This window comes from Mus caroli, unplaced genomic scaffold, assembly GCF_978045245.1.
Source record: "Mus caroli unplaced genomic scaffold, Mus_caroli_1 scaffold_16, whole genome shotgun sequence".
Taxonomy (NCBI): domain Eukaryota; kingdom Metazoa; phylum Chordata; class Mammalia; order Rodentia; family Muridae; genus Mus; species Mus caroli.
Genome location: NW_028227271.1, coordinates 91,567,167 through 91,590,327, shown reverse-complemented (window position 1 = coordinate 91,590,327; position 23,161 = coordinate 91,567,167). Strand labels below are relative to the sequence as shown.

Sequence of the window (23,161 nt, the reverse complement as noted above, 5' to 3'; positions counted from 1 at the left end):
AGGAAAATTCTTTGTGCTAGACTTTCATACATGGCTACAGTGTTTTGATCCCATCCACCTTAGTCCTTCCACGCCAGCTGCTCCCAGATCCTTCTCGACGGGTCTTCCTTATAACTTCATACCCACCCTACCCCTACCCCCACCCCCTGTTTTTTTTTACCCCTGGGTTTGGTTGGTGTTGCTGGTATTTTCAGGAGGTGTAGGGACATCCACTGTAGGACATTTTCACCCTTAAAAGGCCGGTTTCCTGGTAAGTTGCTCTCTTTAGAAATCACGTATCTGTTGTTTGTTTTGGTATTGGTGACTGACCCAGAGTCTTAAGCACTTACAGCAAGCTGAGCACGTTACCCTGGTGTTTAAATATGCCTTCTATAGAAGTAGAAAAAGCTTAACGTTTATAAATCAGCTTTTATCCTAACCTTACATTGCACAACACTGGGTCATAGATTTTTGGGTATTATGGTTGTCAGAGACCATCCTCCCATAATTCTTTTAGCCAAACAGTGAGCTTACTTTGTAAAGTGGACATCTCACATCCCATACTCTATATTCTAGAATTCTGTCTCAGTTTTCAAGTAAGAATAAATTTAGTGTCAACCCAGACTTTCTCCGTGAGGTTTTATTCTACTGTACAAGGCTAAGAAGCCGGGGAAAGATATGGATTCTGGTTTTGTCCCTCATTGTGACTTGAGCCAATCAGAACCATTATAAAGGAAGGCTCTAAGGCCAAGAGGCTGGCTGTGTACCCTGTAAAGCCAACGCTGCTTGAATGCACTTCTCAACAATGGAATGTGCCATCTAGTGGCTCTGTGCCATTGACTACCCATCTCCTGGAAGGTAGCCTCTAGTGGAACTCAGTGGTAGAGGTGGTGGTAGTCACTCTTCCATTGTGAACTCTGGACTTTGAATAAATTGTATGCATCCAAATACAATGTTTTTGTACAGTTACATACATGAAGGGTAGTAAAAAGGAAGACATGATTTCTGATTGTGTCTCACCGGGAAGTCTGAGGTCCTTGTCCTCATCTTTTCCATCTGTCTTCCAGTCGAGTGTCACTTTATAGTTAAGGCTGCAGTCTAACTTGCAGTCGTCTTGTAAAACCTTGTGAGTTGATTGTGCACACCATTGAACCCTTCTTGGCTTGCCCCCCCATCCCCCTTCTACAATGTACTCTGTAGCAAGACTGTAAGGGCTTTAGGGAACTTGTAGAATCATGTAGGTATCAGCTTGAGTGATTGTCTTTCTTAAATGGAAATGCTTAATGTAAGGCTGGATATAAATATACTTTTTACATGGTGATTTCAGAATCCAAGCCATATATTGCTTCTCATTTGTAAATCATATTTTGTTTAGACATGCTGGGCTAGTAAGATGGAGTCTAGAATGTTTGTCATGGGTTATTAGGGAGGATTGCTTTGTACCCAGAGTCTCACATACTGGCCTTCACCTCAGGTTAAATACTGTCCTTTTGCGTAGAGAAGATTTAGTCCCTGAATGTAAGGAAGTGTTGAGGGACTCTTATCTTCTCATGCTTGATGCCTGGCTTAGCATTGCTCCGAGATGCTGAGTTACTTACAGTGAGCTCTGTTCCAGGAAGCACTCCAGAAAATACGGCAGAAGAACACGATGCGGCGAGAAGTCACCGTGGAGCTGAGTAGCCAAGGATTCTGGAAAACTGGCATTCGTTCTGATGTCTGTCAGGTGATGATGCCTCTCTGAAAACAGTCACACCCACATGTCTTCTTCAGGCGTTGGCAGTGAGCTTTCCTCTAGTTGAGAAGTTTCTGTGGATAACTCTGATGTGAACTCAAACACCAAGCACAGGTTCCTTCTTAGCTGTTTAGGTTTTGTCTTTATTTTCTGTGTTGACGCTCTGGTGTGTGTGTGTGTTTGTGTGTGGTAGTGTAGTATGGAGGAGCAGTAAGTAGGGAGGAGCGTAAGTGCAATGTTAAAGTCAGTCTCTTCAGGTGAAGACAAGTCTGCCTTCAGAAGTCTCCCCATCACGGTGCATGCATAGATACTTGTGAGGAAGCCCAGCAGCCATACAGATAGTCACCAGATGGATAGGAAGTTTCTGGATCTAGGACCCAAATGTACTGCAGAGAACTGATGGTGTTAATAAGCACAGTGCTTTTCCCTGGGGTAAGCGAGAGAAATGTTTCTCCTTTTGCCACTGACTCATTCGAAAGCACTGTGTTCTGTCTCGTAGTTAAAGTCACATGAGTTTGATGCTACACCACAGCGGCACATTCCATGCCTTTTACTTGATTCTTTGTCATGGTTGGTATTGGTTCTGGTAGGTGAGAAGTGAGGGGACCGAACATAGAGACTGGGCAGGTAGGACGGCTTGCTCCATTCAGCCTTTTACAAAAAATACTTCAAGCTTCCATGTCTGTTTAATGGTAGTATGTATTTTAAAAAGTTCAGGCACGTGTAGGTATTCATTTCGTTATAATGAATTAAAAAAAATTCACATTGCCATTTAACTAAACAGTGGTCTTTATGTAATCTATTGAAAATATTGTTAAAAAAAATTAATGTTCTGAGTAGTAGTCCAAACTAATTTTGCAGTAAGATGGAGTTGGAGATAGTTGGAGGATAGCTGGGGATAGGCAGCGGCCGTGGTGTTTTGTAGGTTGACCGGCTTCCTCTCTTGGATTCCATGCAGTGCACCTCCATGGCCAGCATGACAATATCTGACTGTCAGTTCTTTAAAACGCGATGATTTTACTGCTTTGATTCTCCCTCAGACTATCTGAAGTCATCACGTAATTTTTCTGGTTGGTAGTATTTCTCCAGAACCAAGCATACTGTTGTAAGATGCTGTCATAAATAATGAACAGACTGATGAGCAGGCTACTAAAATAATGCTGGTCTCAGTGACACTGCACAGTTGATTATTTAAGAACCACGAACCTTTGGGTTTGGGTGTTAACAGTGTAGTTGGTAGAATGCTTGCCTCACATTCATGAGATCCTAGGATTCCTCCAGCACCATGGGATGCTGATGCTCAAAGCTGGAAGAGATCTCTGAGACCTTCAGTTTAAGGGGCTTTAAAAAACAAAACATTTTATGTGTCGGTGTGCTCTGCCTGCATGTGTGCGTGTGTACTACATGCACGTGTGGTGCTCTTGATGGTCAGAAATATGTCAGATTCCCTGCAGTGGAGTTACAGATAGTTTGGAGCCCACGTGTGTGTGCTGCGAACTGAACTCAGCTCCTCTGGAAGAAGAGCGAGCGCTCTTAGCTGTGAGATCCCTCTGGCTCCAGAGCCAGTGTTTTTTTTTTTTTTTAAACTTACAGTTTTGGATAACATTAAAGTATATTTTCCAACAAAACTTTTGAAGAGCCCGTGTGTGTGTGTGTATGTGTGTGTAGAGCTGTTGTGGGAAATATTAAAATTCGGCCAGCAAGCTCCCCTACATTACTGCGGGGCACTGGCAACTCTGCCCAGGTGGGTTGGCCGGCCATGCATTGGGGGGCAATGGCCGACCTGTTATTATCTCATGGAGAATCTCTGGCTCGGAACTCCAGAATCTCTCCATCCAGTTCGCTGGGTTCCCACTAACGGGTCGCTACCAGGCCAGCCCCCAGACTTCAAAATCCCCACAGCCTTTGTGGCCCACATCAGACAAACCCACGGTTTGCGCCATACCTTTCTCTCTGGAACCCAGCCGAATTGCCATGAGAAAAAACCACCACAGAAACTTAGCTCAGAAAGAGTGGTAGCTCAGTCTCTGGACGCAGCAATGAAAACCCTATTGACTCTGACTCCTCTGGTGGCGATCCTGAGGATCCGCCATGATACGGGAAACTCTAGTAGTTACATCTCGCCCTTCTGCTATCCCCATTCCAAAAGGCCTCTAACCCTCCCTCCTTTTTCTCTTCCTTGGGTCAACCCGGAAGTCCCGCCTACTCGCCCAGTGATTGGTTGCTGTATTCATTAGGGGATTGGTTCACCTGAGTACTCTTTGTCTGCAGTTCCTCCCGGGAGCATGTAATGAGCATCAAATACAAACAGCACCAGGCCCATCCACAGTATAGAGCCATCTTCTAGTGGCACAGCACACCCCCCACCCCACCCTACCCTCACCCCCTACCAAGGAACAAATGACCTTTCTTCAGCATCCTTGAACTGCCATTAGCCTGCCAGTCTAGGTGTTGAGGGAGTGTCAGGAGCTTGGCTTTTATAGTCAGTTGAAATGTGAAAACCATACATCACTGTTTTCTCACACGATTTCTAAGGGTCTCTCTCTCTCTCTTAAATAAATACATGTATTCATCATGCATGTAAGATGCTAATAATTGTATTTTAACCCTGAGCTGTTCACGTCAGCTCTCTTAAGCTACATGAAGTTTAGGTGGCTGGAAATGGTATTTCTATTAGCTGCATGTTTTGTGAACAAACTGTCATATTTTTAAAATACTGTACTTAGAAAAGTAAAATTGACAAAATGCCGATAATATGTATCATAATGGTGTGTCTCTTGGAAGCCTGTGGTGCAAAAACTGTGCATTCACCTTTTTTTTTTTTATTTAACCTTCCACAGATACAGGGAGGCCTTGCACTTGTATGTGCTCAGTAGATACCTGACTGAATTGCCCTGGCGAGAAAGGCTTTCTGTTGGTTAAGTCCTATCTGGCAGAACTAGTGTTTCTCTTTAAGTTAATAAGATAAGACTGATTTCTGTAGCTTCAAGTAGACCCATTTTCATGTATATTTTTAATAATATGAGCTTAAAATACTTCAGAGACCAAAATGAAAAGCGCGTGTCAGTCATCCTGTGAGCTGTGCCCGCCCTCCAGCTTCTGATGAATAAGAATGATGCCTTCATTCTCTTCCAGGGAATCATTATTAAAGAAAAGAAAAAGACACGCCTTTCGTGAAATCATCTCCCGATAAGGACTCTGCAGCAGGGTGGAGAGGGATTGGAGCAGAGCCTTAACTTCCCAATCCGCTCCTGCCGTGGCTGATCAGAAAATGCTAGACCCAGGCTAGCAACTGTACACCATGTGACTGAGATAGTCTGGAAGGATAATGATAAGGCTTGGTTTATGCACACATTAAAATTGCATACAAGTTTTGCATATATAGAATTTTCTTTCTGGAGAAAGTTTTTTATTTATTTGAGGCTCAAAATATCTTGACCCTAAAGTGTACAAATGAGTCTTAGTTTATTCCTTTGGAATTAGAGACAGGGAGGGACTGAAAGGCCTACTTGAGGCTGTTTTGCTGAGTATTTGTAGACCCAGAGCTATTCCTTAGGAGATGCCTGTGATCCGAGCACTTAGAAGCCTGAGGCAGGAAGATTGTGCCATCCTTCACCATAGCAAATTCCAAGTTAGCCTTAGATGTTAGCCTTAGCAAAGCCTTGGGTTTAAGAAATAAGTGAGTTAGTAAGTAAATAAATAAATAAACAAACAAATGCAAGCTGGAGAGATGCCTTAGTGGGTAAAATAGTCTACAAGCGTGAGGACCTGAATTCAAGTCCCCAGCACCCATGTAAAAGCTGAGTGGGGAAACATATTCCTGTAACCCCAGGAGATGGGTGGGAGACCAGCAGGTCCTTGGGATTTACTGGCCAGGTGATCTAGCCAAAGCAGTGAACTCTAGGCTCAGTGAGAAACCTGCAGGGAAATGAAGAGAGTGACCAAGTGACCTTGGGACTTCACATATGCACACACATTGAGTACAGTTACACACAAGCACTTGCACACACACACACACACACACACACACACACACACAAAAGGAGAGGAAAAGCATGATTTTCTTTTCCCCTTTCATTTTATTCATTTAACTGTCTGAGCTTAGCTATAGTAGGTATCCTCATTTTAGAGGTGAGGAAAGGGCAGAATAAAGTAGCCCCAAGTCAAACAGTGAGTGAGTGAGTGAGTGAGTGAGTGAGTGAGTGGTAGAACAAGAGCCAGGCACTTGGAAACTGTAGCGCAGCACCCTGACAGACAGTTCTGCAGGCTGCCACATAGCCAGTAAACTGCTTCAGGACTTTATGAGATGGAGTTGGGTGAGAAAATAGTTCTTACTTGTTGTAGAATAAATGCTGTTTTCTATGAATTTTTATAGAGTTAAACATACTGAATTTTTCCCCCCAGCATGCAATGATGCTGCCTGTTCTGACCCATCACATCCGGTACCATCAATGCCTAATGCACTTGGACAAGTTGATTGGATACACTTTCCAAGACCGTTGTCTGCTCCAGGTAAGCAGTGCTGTTATAGATCCCTCTGAGCCCACAGTGAGGCTGGCCGAGCTCACCCTGCACAGTACAAATGGGGCACTGAGAAAGCACCGACCCTCCCTGTGCTCCCTGCCTTGGCCTGGATGGAATCCTCCCTGGAACAGGTGGGGTTTGGGATTGTTCTAGAAACTCTTGCAGCCCAGTTCTGCAGATTTCATTCTGAAGGAGGAGCCGAGAGGCTTGCCCGCCGTGGTTGGTATGGAGTATCATGAGCGGCGAGGCTTGCCTGCAGTGTTGTGTTTGGTGTGGAGTATCATGAGTCTCGGGGCTGAGTTTTTAAACTGAGCTTGTTTTGTTACAACTCTAGCTGGCCATGACTCATCCGAGTCACCATTTAAATTTTGGAATGAATCCTGACCATGCCAGGAATTCTTTGTCTAACTGTGGAATTCGACAACCCAAATATGGAGACAGAAAAGTTCATCACATGCACATGCGGAAAAAAGGTGTGTTTGGGTGACAGTAAAACACTACTGTCTGCTCTGTGCTGCTTCCTAAGGCCCAGAGCCACCCATCCTTGGGCTGATTCCTGGTGGCTCTGTGACCCCCTCGCTCTGTGCCTCATGCATCCTGGGTAACAGTCACTTTGGGCGTGGACACATATTTTAGAAAATGTTCTTACTTCTGTCACATATTTTAAATAAAGTCCAATTGGGGTAAGAAGAATTCCTTTCTATATATCATATGATTTTCTAAGATTGCTCTTAAATTATTTATTTATATGTTTGTGTTTTTTTTTTTAAATAGGAATTAATACTCTGATAAATATCATGTCTCGCCTTGGCCAAGATGATCCAACTCCTTCAAGGTAAATTTTTAAAAAGCAGACTTATGAGAAGTAATGTACATATTTTGCAATTTACTCACTTCAAGTGTAGACTTCAGATGGTTTGGAGAGTATATTCGTGAAATTCTTGAACTGTAGGTGTCTAATTTCAGGGCATTTTCTTCATATTAAATCCAATACCCTATGCCCACGAGTAGTCCTGGTAGCTCTCAGGCTCCCCAGCCCTAAACAACCGTCACCTCTTCGCTAACACCTTTCCGCACAGTCTGTGAGCAGCGCTGCACTCCGTGTCTTCTGCACCTCACTTCTCTTGGCATAAGATTTGTGTGTAACAGATATCCCTTATTTCTTCTCTTGCTAAATAATATGCCATGGTGTGAAATCTAACACATTTTGTTTATTCACTCAGTGGTTGTTGGGCTTGTGGACATATGCTTTGACTTTTCTTGATATTTATCCAGGAATGGAATTTTGAGGTCATATGGTAACTGTTTTATCTTTTAAGGAACTTTCTTTAAAACTTCACAATAGCAGTGTATAAGTATTCCTATGTCTCTTAAAAACATTTTAATTTAAAAATTTGGTTTGTGTAAGTGCGTGTGTGTGTTGTGTGTGTGTGGTTTAGTATAGTGCCTGTATACATAGTGTGTGTGTGTGCTCTTTCTCTATTGCTTTCTACCTTATTGTACTAAGATGGGCTCTCTAGCCAAACCAAAAGCCTGTCCTTTTGCTAGGCTGACTGACACTGAGCTCTGGGATCCCCCTGGGTGAGGCGCAGGCCTGCACAGCTGTGCCTGACTGCTCACGTGGATGCTGGAGATTTGAGTTCAGGTCCTTGTGTTTTCACGGCAGTCTACGTTTCCACTGAGCCCCAGCCCCAGCCTTGTCTGGGGTTTTTATGTAATTGTCTGTATTGATGCATCTGCCTCTTTCAGACCCTAGCCATCCTAGTTGGATGTAGTTCTTCATTATTTCCCTGATGTGTCATGATGTTCAGTACTGATGCCTGTACTTACTGGATGTTTGGAAAAATATTAGTTCATAGCTGTCTCACATCTTTAGTTTTTTTAATTAATAATTTAAATCAACTTTTTTTACATTCTAGATGAGACGCTTATCAAATACATGATTTACAAAATCTTTCCTTGTTCTAAAGATTGCCTTTTAATCTCCTGATATCCTTTGAGACAAACAAATCTTAATGAATTCTGATTTATTAGTTTTATTGATTGTAATTTTGGGCTTATGCCAAGAAAACTATTCCTAAGTGTAAAATTTTGGTGTGTGTGAGTAGTAGTAATATTGTGTATGTACTCATAGTATGTGTGTGTGTGCGCACATGCATGTGCGCACACTTTTGTTTCTTGTGTAGTTTTTACAGTGTTACATAATTTGTGTAGATTTTTTAATCCGTTCTGAGTTACTTTGGATGTTGTGTGATGTAGAGACCACCCGCACTGTATTGTTCGTGGTGTCTAGTTGTTCCAACAGCATTCATTGAGGAGTCTCCTGGTGCCCTGTTAAGGATATGAGTATTGTTTTAAAGGCTCACTTCTGTGAATGTGGGTGGGTCTACCCTCTGCCAGTGCCACACTGTCTTGATTGATAGCTTTGTAGGAAGTTTTGAGATACTGGTTGATAGCTTTTTTTCTTTCCCATGATATATTATATATATATGTATATATATGTATATATATAATTTTTTTTGTAACGATATTGGCCATTGGTTGATTTTTTTTTTCCCTTATTTCTTGATAAAACAAAAAATATGTCTTAGGGTTTCATTGCTGTGAACAGACACCATGACCAAATCAACTCTTATAAGGACAACATTTAATTGGGGCTGGCTTACAGGTTCAGAGGTTCAGTCCATTGTCACCAAGGCGGGAGCATGGCAGCATCCAGGTAGGCATGGGGCTTGAGGAGCAGAGAGTTCCAGCTGGAAGACTGGCTTGCAAGCAGCTAAGAAGAGGATCTTAAAGCCCACGCCCACAGTGACACACTTCCTCCCACAAGGCCGCACCTCCACATAGCGCCACTCTCTGGGCCAAGCATATTCAAACCACCACAATATCTTTAGTAACATCTTCATTTTTGTTTGGCTTTGAGTCCTTTCTGGGAAGGAAGTGGGCTGAATCTATATGAGATCTACATCATGTTTTGGCTGCAGGGTGAAATGTCCTTCATAGGTTTGAGTGTTTGAGCAGTTGGTCCCCAGCTAGTGGCACTGTTTGGAAAATTGTTGAACCTTTAAGAAGTGGCTCTTTACTAGAGCAAATGAGACACTAAATAAGCCTTATAGCCCACTTCTTGTCCATCAGTACTCCCTGATGGAGCCACTGGACAGGCTACCACACTCCTGATGGCACGCCTTCTACATAGTGATGTACGGTATCTGTTTTAAACTGTAAGCCACAGTGACCCCTCCTCTCAGCTTGCTTCTTGCCAGGTATGTGGTACGTACCCTGTAAACTGAATAAATAGTAGGACTGCTGTCTCATTGGCCAGTGAGACACTGTGGTTGCTGTTGGGAGAGTTACTGGTGTGTAAAGTAGAGCAGATTGTATTTTAAAAGCCCTTTGAGAACATTGCTTGAGCGACGCTCCCTTTTAGAATGGGAGGTGGCAATGTTTACTGGTCTTGGCTGTGACTCCCTCTGACCAGGTTCTAGTTGAGTAGGGAGATGACAGCTAAGGCACTAGTAGCTTCAGAGGCTGCCTCCTTCCACTGCTTTGCTTTCTGTCTTACTTCATACAGCGTGGTGATGCCTTATTTGAACTGCTTGGGACCAGACACATCTAAGACCATTTCAGCGTCTGAATCTGTTAAACATGCGGGATACTGCATCCACTGCATCACTTTGAGCAGCTCAGCCCAAAAGGCCAATGTTCCCAAACCCAAGACATGTTGGGAGCACTGAGACGATTGCTTGAAAAGTTTTGTGTTCTATTTTTACCTCTGATGCTGTGATTAAAATAATAATAAAAATAGTAATAACAGTCTGACGGAAAGCAATTTAGGGGAGGACAGGATTAGTATCAGCTTTCAAGTCCCTTATTGAAGGAAGGCGGGGCAGGAGTCTATCAGGGACTTGAAGTAGAAACTGTGGAAGAACAGTGCTTGTTGGCTCACTCACACACTGATTCCTATTTAGTTAACTTTCTTACACAGCTCACAACTGTCTGCCCAGGGACAGGGCTGCCTCCAGTGGGCTGGGCCATCTGACGTCACTTAACAATCAAGACGTTCCTTCATAGACATGGTCTCCAGTTGATCTGGTCTGGACAGTCCCTCAGCCCAGACTTCTTAGGTGGAGGCTCTGCTCTGTTCAGGCTGACAGATGAAGCTAACGAGAACTGCTGGGGTCGGGAATCGTGACGCTAGGTTTGTAATTTAGATGCTTGCCCATGTGCCAGTTCTCCTTCTGTCTTGACTCACATTTCTTCCATTTGATGTTGTCCTAGTTCCATCTATTTTTCTTGTTCCTCTTCAGTTCAGAGGTATAATGGAAAACTGAGCAATGGTGGCATATACCTTTAATCCCACATTTAATACACCTTTAATTTGGAGGCAGAGGCAGGCTGATCTGTGAGTTCAGGACCAGCCTGTTCTATAGAGCAAGTTCCAAGACAGCCAGGGCTAGGGAAAAAAACAAAAAACAAAAAACAAAACAACCTGTCTTGAAAAACAAACAAACAAACAACGGGAGGTACAAAGAAAAGCAGTGCAGAACTTTAAAATTCTAGTTTGAAATGTTGTCTGTGTCCAATTGTGGCATTCTTTCTGAGATGATAGAAGAACTAGTTCAGAGGTACCTAGTCACACGCAGGGAGATAAAATGGCCCTGGTTCTGTTTTACCCTATGTCATAGGCTCCAGATGACCGGGTTTTTATATTTTTAATACATTTTCATTTAGGGGACTAGGACACACATAGTGTGCTGCGTGTGGACGTTAGAGTACAGCCAGCAGGGAACGGGTTCTTGCCTTCCACTACATGGGTCCAGGTATCCAGTGGTGTTGTCCAGTTCAAGCTTGACACTTAGTGCCTTTTCTTGCTGAGCCATCCACTGGCCTGAGATGACCAGTTTTGGTTTTGTTTGTTGGTAATTTTTATTTTATGTGCGTGTTTTGCCTGAAAGCATGTCTGTGCACCAAGTATGTGGCTGGTCCCTATAGAGACCAGAAGAGTGTCAAATCTCCTGAAATTCGAGTTATAGACTGTAATGAGCCAGCATGTGGGTGCTGAAATTGAACCCAGGCCCTCTTAAAGAACATCCAGTGCTGTTAGCCACTAGCCATCTCTCTAGCTCCTGACGACCAGTTCTTAACACAAGGAAGCCTGCACAGTTCCTAACAAAGCACATGACACCCACCCCTGTTGTCTGTATGTACAGTCCATCTTTGTTCAGGAGGACTCTTGCTCTTGTCTTCCACATTTTCCTCTTCCTCTCTCCCTTCCTCCTCTTCCTTCTGTGTGGACGTGACTGTCTGGGAGTGCATGCCTGGTATTCATAACACTCTGGCTTCCGTTGCTAGAGAGTGTGTAGGAGTGTGAGCTTGAATGTGTGCTGCTGTGAACGAGAGGGGAGGGGAGAAGGACAGAAAAGGAGAGGCGGTGTAGGTGGAACAAAAAGGTTGAAATCTTAGAAATACGTCATTTCTTGAAGCTTCAGAGTAGACAGCAGGTAGAATCTAAAACTGAGGGAGCAAAAGCAGTTAGATCTAAGATCTAAGATGGCGGAGTACAGCAGCCGCCCGGAGGATGCAGGCAGAATCGTGGTACCGCAGACAGCACTAATAGCTTCTCTTATTCTCTGACTTCTACCGTGGATTTGTGGGCTTTGTGGATGTAGAGTTGACCTCAAGTGTCTGATCCGAAAGAGCCCCCTGGCCTTGCTGCAGGGTCTGCTGCTTGACTGTTGCCTGTGCCTCTGAGCTGTTTGGCCACAGAAGCCCGACTTAAGACGCTTCGTACAAATTTAATTCAGCAGACCTTTATCCAGGGCCTTTTAGGCTGAGGCAGTTTGCAGGTATTTTAGGGGATCCAAAGCCAAGTACCACAAAACCCCCAGTCCTCGGGAGGCATGATTGCCTAGGGTAGGATGAGGATGCTAGAAACCTGAATTATATAGGAGAGGCTCTGATAAGTGCTTTAGTGAAGATCAAAAGTGAACTGTGCAAACCGCCGCCAAGGGGCTCAGGATAGGGCAGGCAGTTGTTTCGGGATGATAGGTCAGTTTTGTACTGTGCACTTGAATAATTGAGTTGACTTTAAACTATTTGCCCTCTCCTTTGCTTGTTTCTTAGTTGCTGTTAGAAATGGGATGCAGTTGTCTCTGCTTCTTGGAAGCGTCTGCTTATCTTTGAAGCACACTTCCCAAGAGTAAGAGTTGATGCTTAGATCTCGAGCTAGAGGTTGGGGAGAGAATGTTTCTAGTGCTGATCAAGGGGAGCAGAAGGGAGGACCAAGCCAGCACGTTGGTCCACTGAATTCTTCCCAGACTGCTTCTGGTGCCTCTACCCCCTGCGCCCACCCTGCAGTACCATATGAGTGGCCGGCTACATTCAGCATTCTGCCTGTTCGCCCTGGAGCTGCTGTTGTGTTAGACAACTTGCTACCTCTGAGCCTTACTTTTCAGTCTTAGCTGTTGTCTGCTCCAAAGCTTCTACCAACTGAGCAGAGGCTGAGCGGGCCCCCTGCCAGCCGCAGCTCTAGTGAGCTGGCCCTGGACCATGTTTGCAGACATGTCTTCCTCATGAGGAGAGCCACAGGCTGTCTGAGTTGCCGGGCATTCTTTCTTCCTCACATGTTGGTAACGGTCATTTTATATTGGCTTCCAGTGCACCCAGGTGGCCTTGTGAAGCCCTGCCGGTGATCCATTGTCTTGTTATTTTGCGTATTCTGATCATGCAGCAGAGCTAATTTTCTCTTTCTTTCTTTCTTTCTTTCTTTCTTTCTTTCTTTCTTTCTTTCTTTCTTTCTTTCTTTCTTTCTTTCTTTCTTTCTTTCTTCCTTCCTTCCTTCCTTCCTTCCTTCCTTCCTTCCTTTCTTTCTTTCTTTCTTTCTTTCTTTCTTTCTTTCTTTCTTTCTTTTTTGGTTTTTTGAGACAGGGTTTCTCTGTGTAGCCCTGGCTGTCCTGGAACTCACTCTATAGACCAGGCTGGCCTCGAACTCAGAAATCCGCCTGCCTCTGCCTCCTGAGTGCTGGGATTAAAGGCATGCACCACCACGCCCGGCTGCTAATTTTCTTTATTCAACAGTGAGGGTTTCAAAGTCTGTGTTCCTGCTCTGTTCTTCCCCTTTCATCTTGTAGCCAACTCTTTTCACAGACACTTCAGTAAATAAGTATTAAGACAAAAAAGTTACGGCTTACAATAGTTGCTCTGTGTGTGTGTGTGTGTGTGTGTGTGTGTGTGTGTGTGTGGTATATGTGTAGGTATGTGTACAGATGCACATGCCTTTGTGCCTGTGTGTGTGTGTGTGGAAGCCAAAGGTCAGTATCTTCCTCTGTTACTCTCTGCAGCATTGTCCACACGACCATGCTAGTCCAGCAAGCCTAAGATCTGATGGCTGTGTCCTCTTCTCTCATTCCCTCAAATCCAGCTCATAGAGTGGGAGAAGTTGCTGAGGTGGGAAGGCGGTTCCCTGACTTTCAAGGTCCCTATAGATTTACCCTACCAGTCACTGCTTGAGACTGTGTGAAAAATGTGTGTTCACCCCTGGATTTGGAGGTGTAAATGTGACAGATAATCTCAATCTCGTACGCATGCTAGTTCAGTTCTCACAACAGTGTTTACTACTTGGCAGACGTCTCACCCTGGATCTTGCTTTATTGTTAACGAAGGTGCTTAAAGCAGAAATGGTGAAAGGGACAGGAGGTTTGCTGCTGCTGTGAGCACCGGTACCTTACTCTGAGCTTGTTATACTGCTGTGACAGAACACTGACAGAAGGCATCTTATAAAAGAAAGAGTTAGATATGAGGGTCACCATTCTAGAGGGGGGCCATCTTGGTGGGAGCATGGCAGCCAGGGAGCGTGGCACAGGAGTTAGTGGCAGAGAGATACTCAAAGCCCATGTCCTCCTAATCCTTTCCAAACAGTTCCATGGCCTGGGGACCAAGTGTTCAAATCTGCAAGCCTGTGGGGGCTGTTCTCATGCAAACTGCCACTCTTAGTCCATTTTGTAGATGAACTGTTGGGTTAGGAACTGACCTGCATGATAGTAGCTAGAGTGGAATTAGTCCCCATTTTGGGGTTTATGACTTATCGCTAGTTTAGTCATGATGTAGAAATTAAAAAATTAAAGCCAGATCAGGGTAATTTTTAAAAATGAATAGTAAATTCACTATTGAGCAAGCTATTTTAGTACTGTGAGCATGGATTTTAACAAACTGAAGTTTGTTAAAATCAAGTTTCTCGTAATTAAAATACTAGACAAAGTCTCTGTGTCTGTGAAAATTTATAAAAGAAATTAAGGTAAAATTTATGGCAGTAAGACCTCATTTAAACTCATATGGCTTAAAGCAGCTCCTGTTCTTTGACTAGGTGTCTTGTTATTCTCTAATAAAGCCTATAGTTCAGATATAGCTTGTCTTCTCATACAACCCCACACTCCTAAGAGTTTTATGTTTCACATTAAATAGACTTTGCTGTATAATACTTTGAATTGTCAGAAAAAAAAATCTCTATTAAAGAAAATGGACTTTTATTTTCATGGCTCAGAATAGCATAGTATAACTTATTTTCTTTTAGAAAATTTACCATTCCTTTTTAAATTTGTGTGTGTGTGTGTGTGTGTGTGTGTGTGTGTGAAGAGAGATATGCCCAGGGCAGACAGATAGACAGACAAGGTATTCTGTAACTCAGGATGGACTTAAACTTAAGGGCATTCCTCATGCCTCAGTCTCCCAAGTGCTAGGATTATGGGTGTGAGCCTTTATACCTGGGAATTTTATTTCTTCTTAGAACAACAACTGAGTAACTTAGAACACACACACACACCAAGAGGACTATTAAGGTTGTCTGAGTCTATGTTTAAATAATGTCTTTATTACTTGATGCTTTCAGGAAGAATCATTGGCAGACACTTTTGGAAATTGGTGGTTTATGTTTGATTTGGTTTTGTTTTTGTTTTTGAGACGGAGTCTTGTTTTGTAGCCAGTGCTGCCCTAAACTAAATAGCCCAGGTTGGCCTTCAACTCAAACCCTTTCTGCCTCAGTCTCTTGAGTGTGGGGTTACAGACACACACCGCCCTGCTTGGCTCAATTAAAAAAAATAACATGTAACCCTCCTAGTCACCCTTGGCTAATGGAGTAGCAAAGTAACAGCAGCCAAGCCCCAAGCATCCCTTAAGCAGGTGTCCATTTGGCCAGAGTGAGAAGTTTGTTCATAGGGCCTACTGCTTTGTGTGTGTAATATGTGCACACATGGCTGGAACAGTCGTCACACAGGTGGGAGAGACTAGCGTGGGTGGCACATACATTAGGCCCTCTTAAAGGACTAGACACCAGGTTTGTAAGTGTAATACATCTACAGTCTAAGAAATCAGTGAGATCAGGAAGTTCTCAGCATAGGCGAAAGTTGATACATCTCTTTATTTTCCCCCATCCCCTTTTATTCCCCCATTATTGACAACTAATTCCTTTCCTGAATGCCATTTCCAATACTGAGGATTGAACCTTGGGCCTGATGTGCAGGGCAGGGCCTCAACCTCTGAGCTACAACCCCAACTGAATCTCCTTTTCACATAAATATAAGCCATCAACTGGGATGAGTGTTGAGGGTGACTTCTTTATAGATGTTGCTTCATCATATAAACAGAGTGTGATCTGTGTCCTGGGGAGGTGAGCATTCATGTTCGTGAGAGGCATGGCATCATCAGGCAGAATTTCATCAATTTTCTTCCTGAACCCTTGAGAGCTAAAGTGGATTTCCACTGTACCTGAGTATACAGGAGCAGAGTGGAAAGTTCTGCAGAGGGAGAAGGGCTGGCCTAAAGAGAGCAGTGACCGTTCTGTGCATGCCCCTTTTGGAGAATATCTAGAGCTTTGGAGTAGGAGGCCATCACACAGGTGGGAGAGGATAGCTGGGACCACCGAGGTGGCAGATACATTAGGCCTGCTTTAAAAGACTAGACCCGAGGTTGAGTTTGGAGGTGAGGAGATGAGATGCTGTCTGGGTAACCCTTCTGGAATACACTCTCTTTTCTCTGATTCTCCTGATCAGTATAGAGCTATTCACCATAGTCACTGTGATAGCTGACTTCTCTGGAAGGTTTTCAAGTCTTGTTTCTAGGGAAAGAAAGCCTGAAGCTTGAAAGTTGGGACCATATAGTATGAAGGGCTGAACCTCATCCTCCCCACCTCTCTTAGTTACGTCTCTGTTGCTGAGAAGAGGCACCATGACCAAGACAACTCTTAGGAAAGGAAGCATTTAAATGGGGCTGGCTTACAGTTATAGAGGGTTAGCCCATTATCATCATGGTGGGGAGCATGGCGGCAGGCAGGCAGGTGCTGGAACAGTAGCTGAGAGCTGCATCTGATCCACAGGCAGAGAGAGACACTGCCTGGCATGGGCTTTTGAAATCTCAAACCCCAGTGACACTGTTCCTCCACCAAGGCCACCCCCTACCCCACCCCCAAATCATTAAAATCCTTCCAAATAGTACCACTCCCCGTGACTAAGCATTCAGATATAGTAGCCTGTGCAGCCGTTCTTCAAACCACTACACCTTCCTACTATGTGGGATCTGAGTGGCTTCAGGAGAAGATAGGAGAATCATTGCTCTTGGGTATGAGAGAGAGGCCTAGAAGGTGTTGGGTAACTTGGTGAACTAACCTTGTGTTTCCCTGTTTCAAGAGAAGGGGAAAAAAAGTAAATGTGCTGGGATTTTTTTATTTTGTCTTTTTGTTTTGTTTTATAAATAAAAGCTTTAAAATTACATTTGCTGTGTGTGTCAGTCCGTCCATCCATGTCATTCGCGTGTATGGAGATCCATGGACAGATTGTCTGGCGTCATTCTCTCCTCCTACCACGTAGGCCCTGGGATGCATACTTAGGTGATCAGGCTTGCTGGCAGCGTCTTTGCCTGTTGAGCCGTTTCCGTGACCCTAATGTCTTAACTGGTCTTTACGTTTTCCTTGTAGGATTAATCACAATGAAAGGTTGGAGTTCCTGGGAGATGCTGTTGTTGAGTTCCTGACCAGGTAAGTAGGTCTTCCCCATCTAGCCCCGTCCACCTGCCCGCCCGATCTCCCTCCCAGTGATTGCATTTGCTGAGCATTGCCTCCTTTGTAATTAGCCAGCAGTTCTGAGCAAGGCGTTGGGACGCCGTGTAGTTTCTCCTCTGAAAGCTTAAAAGCCCCACGTCTGTGGCTCTGGCCCTGACAACCGCTCTTGCCGCTGCCTTAATGAGTGAGATTACAAGATGAAAGGCTGGTGTCTCTGTCCTGTCAAGCATGTGTTAAAGTTGTTCACAGCCACAGGAGATGAGCTGGTCCTGGGCTAGATGCTTCAGAGCTTATATTCCATTTGAAAGGGAAAGGATGATATTTTAAAATGTCATTTCATCTTCCAGGATTTGCCTTTGATCCTGTTCTGTCTTTCTAATCTTGAGGGAAGTAAAGCTTCCAAGTAGTTTTAATGACGTGTGTGTGTGTGTGTGTGTGTGTGTGTGTGTTTTCTAAGATTTTTCATTGGGTTACAGACTGGAAAGTGCATTTTGTCTTTCCATGCTTACAATCTTTTCGGTAAGGGAGGTGACACTGCTCCCCTTGGGACTGTCTTGGGCTGTTCTCATCTTTTTTTGTTTCCGAAGAAGAACATAAAGAGAAGCTCCAAGACTAGCTCTTCTGGTGGGCAGCAGGTTTGATGAGGTAGAGAGTGCTGTGGGAACAGGCAGCTGTAGCTGTGGTCCAGATGTGTTGTGGGCAGCTTACTACCCTGGCCACACTTTGCCCTGGAGTTCCCTCACTCATCAATGTGTAGAACCTGCCAAATGCCATGCACTGCTGTATTCCTGGCTGCTGTATTCCTGACACTTGCTACTCAGGGCTTCCCCGGATTATCCTCGGGGGCCTCCCAGAGTCCTACCCAGCGAAAGGCATCTGTTTATACGCCCAAGTTTGGACTTTTAGACGTTTGCTCTCATTAGTCACAAAAGCGTGACAGATTGTATCATTATCAGATTTCAGAGAAATCTTTTTATTTGCTTTTATTTTTTGAGCCATGGTCTTAATATCTAATCCTGACTGGCGTAGAACTCACCATATACACCAGGCTGGCTTTATACTTACAGTGATCCTCTTGTCTCTGACTCTAGAATGCTAGGATCACAGATGACTATCACTGTGTCTGCCCCCAGAGAAATCTTTAAACAGAAATCCATATGCACATATGAGTAAATGTTGCTTTTAGGGTTCTGTGTGTTCGTAAATAACTTACTCTTTAGGTTAGTTCAGTGCAGCTGACCAGTATCTGTTGCAGGCACAGTATCATCACCTCTGTGCTGCAGAGCTGCAGAGAGTTCATGATGCATATTTATCTGCTCTTTTCTGCTCTTTGTTCCTGCAGTGTCCACCTGTACTACCTGTTTCCTAGCTTGGAGGAAGGGGGCTTGGCGACCTATCGGACCGCCATTGTTCAGAATCAGCACCTCGCCATGCTTGCAAAGGTACCGTTGGGCATCGGAAGCAATCACAGAGTCTGACGTTGTCTTCTGGAGCCCACATTCTGCAGCTCGGTGAATCGTGTGCTGGGGAGTCAGGTGTTATGGACCATGGTGGAGTTGTTTGTTTCTTTGTTTTGGTCTGTTACCTTTGTGAGTTTCACCAGCAGCTAATAAGCTCAGCTGTGAGGTAACTTGAAAACAGAAGAGTAAGAAACAGACAGATGGACATGAACGGCTAAGCATTTGGGGCAAAGGAACACAGGAGCCATGCAAAAGAAATGAAACACTTTTATAATATGTTTGTTTATTAATTTATGTTAACAGGCAGAATTATAGCTCTGAACAGAATATTTCAGACAGTTTGTGAACTGGGTATCCATGTGGGATACTTCTTATTTAGACCTTTGAGAATCTCCAAATCACAAATCCCATTAATTAAGCTTTAGGCTTTAAAGCTTTAGGCTGTATGCATGCCTCCTTGTCTTAGCTGAGTGGCTAACAGAACAGACACATGCTAGGATGCTATAACCTTGGTCTGACCGGGTGTTGCCATTTTTATCTGATATTTTACAGTAACTCATACCAGAGAGGAACATGGTCATTTTGGCTGACCCCTTAGGGTTTTGTCCATCCCTATTTTTGCATCTTGGGTGGCTATAGGTCAGTTGTTCTCTCCCAGAGCCTCAGCTTTCTCATATATAAAGTGGGATCTGCATTAGCTTCCACACACATGCTGGTTTTAAGAATTAAATGACATTAGGAGTTTTCATGAGTCTATTTAAAGTGGGTTTCATGATCTTTGTTCATGGAAATCATACAAAGATGTAAATGAGTTTGTAGCAGCTAGATATTTTTAGTGTTGTTTATCATTGTTCTTACAATAAATTCTCACATTTTAAAGGCTGTTGTGTTTATCAGAAAGAATGAAGGCTCTGAAGTTCCTTGTTTCCGTGTTTACTGGAAAAGCTTTCTTTCCTTTGCTTTTGCCTTAAGTGGTTTCTTCCCAGTTCCTTTCATTCTGATATAAAAGTTGGAAAAGACTAGTTTTGTCACTGGCTTGTTGATTTGATCTTGTAAGGCTGTTAATAATATTCAAAATATAGCAAATTCCAGCCTGTGGTTTCATGTTGTGTTGTACATTATCGCAGTTACAGTGGTGTTCTGCAAACCACCCTTGGTAGCATTGGAGGATGTAATTGAGAGTGCCTAATGAAAAACTATAAGCAACAAGAAGAGCTCACTTGCTCTTAGCAGCCTTATAGTGCATGAAGTCCAAGTGCGATGGAAAAGCGCTTTGGTGTTTAGCTGGTATGACATGCTTTGTGGTTGGAAGTACATAGTAACCAAGAACTTTAAGTCTTTCCATCCTCGTTTTCTTTCTATTTTGGGCCATAGTGAAGTTGTTTTAACTATTCTACAGATACTGGGATGACAGTGGAGAAGATATTTACCAGGTTTAGCCTGAAAGCAAGCCATTACATAACACATTGGGTGCTATCCAGAGCCACGTAGAATGACTGGCTGGCGTCTCCCTTTAGGAATTGCTATATGGTCTTACGTCACCAAATCCATCCTAGCACAGTTCTCTGATTTGGAATCCAAGTGCCAAGAATATGGTGTCTTCAGCCATATTCTTCTTTGATTTCTGAAGTTACTTATTTCACATCCAAATATATACTCAAATATAAATCTTTTTGTAGAAGCAGACATGTGATAAATTATCTTACAGAGTTCCCCAGACATTACCTAGTTCTCTTCCCTGGAGTGTTTGTCTCCTGCAGAAGGCTGTGGTGGTCCCACCTTTTTTTAGGGCAGTAGCCCTGCAGCTGTTGGGGAGCATGGAGTTGGAGAAAGACTGGCAGCCACTGTGCATCCTAGGGCTTCATCCCAGTGCTCCCCCCTTTACGAGCTCTGCTGAAGCCTATGTAGACAGTCAAGGCTGAGAAGAGTTAGAATTCCACCACACCCTAGAAGAATTGCAGTCTACTCTCAAGCAAGACTCTAGAGATAGCAAGCAATTGTATTTTCCCAGTGAGGCTGTGAAACAGACGATGTTTACATAGTCTAGTATAAACTCTGGCACTTTGGGATCAACTGGGTTTTTTTGTTTTTTAAGGAACTTTGTGCTGTTATATTTGTGGTAGGCAAAACTGATTTGAATATGTTTTATACTCTAGATTCATAGCAGTGATTCCAATCCAAGTGGAGATGGATGGAGTCTGAATGTCTAGTCCAAAGACTGATGAGATTGCAGCTGTTAGTTTGTTCATTAGCTTGTGTCTTATTCCATATTATGTTTCAGGCGTTCAGGAAGTATTTTAAGTTTTAACTTTATGGAAATGGAAACAGATTTAATACATATATATAATATTTTTATCTTTCTCCTTTTATGAAAGTCTCAGGAATTTTATAAGGAAGCATTTATTTGTTTGGGTCTACCTCTAAAAGGTCTTATATTTAATTGTATATTAGGATATGGAACGAGTAGATACGGAAATCGAGGTGAAGGAGCCTCACTTGCTCTGTGTGGTACCAGACATCATGCATGGCGTGTTAATATAGATCAAAGACTGGACTCTTGGGTTAGGTTTGCATCCTCTAAGTGAATCCAAACACCCATGTTCCTATAGCAGCATCTTTTTTAGTGAGGTCTCATACTTGGTTTGCACTTCGATTTGAAAAGTCACATCTGTCATTTCTGACCCCAAATCTGACTCTTGGAATTTGGACTGACCCATGTGGATTTCTCGTGAGTGTTAGACTAAGCGCCTGATAAACCTGCATAAGGCCTGTACATTTCACCGTTGCTCCCTTCTCCGTGATGTATGGGGCTGTTTTGGTAAGTGTTCTCACCTTTTGTCATTTTTGGATTTTATAGAAACTTGAACTGGATCGATTTATGCTGTATGCCCATGGGCCCGACCTATGTAGAGAATCAGATCTCCGCCATGCGATGGCCAATTGTTTTGAAGCCTTGATAGGTAATTTCCCTTTCAAATCTGTTTCTTGTATGTGTTGAGCTTGTTGGAAAGTGCATGAAAATCACCGTGGAAGCTTACAGTGCACGTGCTCGTTCCTGAATCGCGTGGACGCTCACCACGTTGTGCTGTCTGCACCTTGGTGTCTCTGGGGAGTCAATCATGCTTTCTAGTTACCATGTTCTTCGCGTCTGACCTCATGCCTGGCGTTTCCCGACCTGGAGTGAACACACACACCACTCACACACACACACACACACACACACACACACACACACACACACACACACACACACAAAAGAAAACAGGAACTGAGTTGCTAGTAATGTCCCAGTGTGGCTTTTGAACACATTTTAAATTGTTTGCAGGATTTTCTGATTTTATCTTGGAAAAAAAATCTTTTTAATCCTAGGTTTTGAATCTGTGTAACTATTGTTAATTTTGAAAAGGAAGACTAATATATAGACACCTCTCACCCAGGCTTTATATCTACAGCATCTTGTTAGCTGTTGGTATAGGGAAATTAACGGAGAATTAATTAGCTGGTAATTGAAATACACATTATGATAAAATGTTATAGTCAACCATCAGTTTCTGTTAATATCTCTCCACTCTTTCCAAGCACTGTGTGTTTCATAAGTAGGTGCATTTCCAGAAGGTTTATCACGTGGAGTTACTGTGCCCTGTCCACATAATTTGGCAGGGTTATGGTTTGGGTTCAGGCTTGAGCAGACAGGATTCCATCAGTTGTCAGATAGGTGTCTCTGGCAGATAATGCAGTCCCTGATCTTCACTCCCTCTCAGAGATGGAGGTAGTGTCACTGCCCCAGGGAGTTCTTGAAAGAGTCATGCTCGTCCTGCAGCACCCAGGTCCAGAGTCGAGTTCCACAGAGCTGAGTCTGCACTGATTAGCTCTGAGACCGAACCTCGAGAATCTCCCGACGCTTTTCCCAAGCTGCCCTGAGAAGGGGCAGAGAGAACTGTGGAGCAGCGACCCTGGTGCCTGCCAGGCAGAGCCACGGTTGCTGTTGTACCCATCTAGCTATAGCTATTGATACATTCAGTAATGCTTACTGATCAAAGCCTTCTAGGTTAGCATTTTAACTTTATATATGGAAATGTAGCCATTCTGAAGACAGAAAATTTTGATTTTAAGAAAGTATGACTTTCCTACTCTAGGTTTATTTTGCTACCAAGTTAAGATGTTGCTGTAGTGCGCACGGTTCATGATTCTGTGCATTTCCAGTGCTTCATTATTTCAAATTAGAAGTGCAGCTTGTCCTTGCTTGTGTTTCCAGAAGCCTTCATTGGTCTGTTTCTGGTTGTATCTATTTTTTGTTGTTGTTGTTAACATATATGTTTGTTTTAAGACATGCACTGTAAAAACAGAAACTGAATTGAAGTGTGTTCTTTAGAATGGTTAATATTGTCTCCTTAATAGGTTATAGGCTATATCTTCCAT

At 43.5% G+C, this 23,161-nt stretch overlaps 1 protein-coding gene across 3 annotated transcripts in view; it reads left to right on the top strand.

Moving 5' to 3' along the window:
- The window catches only part of Drosha (drosha ribonuclease III), a 105,171-nt gene that overhangs the window by 55,655 nt on the left and 26,355 nt on the right, over positions 1-23,161 (top strand). For all 3 annotated transcript variants that reach the window (XM_021182954.3, XM_021182952.2, XM_085831385.1), the window contains 7 exons: positions 1,595-1,702; positions 6,116-6,223; positions 6,570-6,708; positions 7,010-7,070; positions 17,199-17,258; positions 18,625-18,724; positions 21,600-21,702. In XM_021182954.3, coding sequence (XP_021038613.1) covers positions 1,595-1,702; positions 6,116-6,223; positions 6,570-6,708; positions 7,010-7,070; positions 17,199-17,258; positions 18,625-18,724; positions 21,600-21,702 — 679 coding nt within the window. The remainder of the gene's footprint in view (positions 1-1,594; positions 1,703-6,115; positions 6,224-6,569; positions 6,709-7,009; positions 7,071-17,198; positions 17,259-18,624; positions 18,725-21,599; positions 21,703-23,161) is intronic.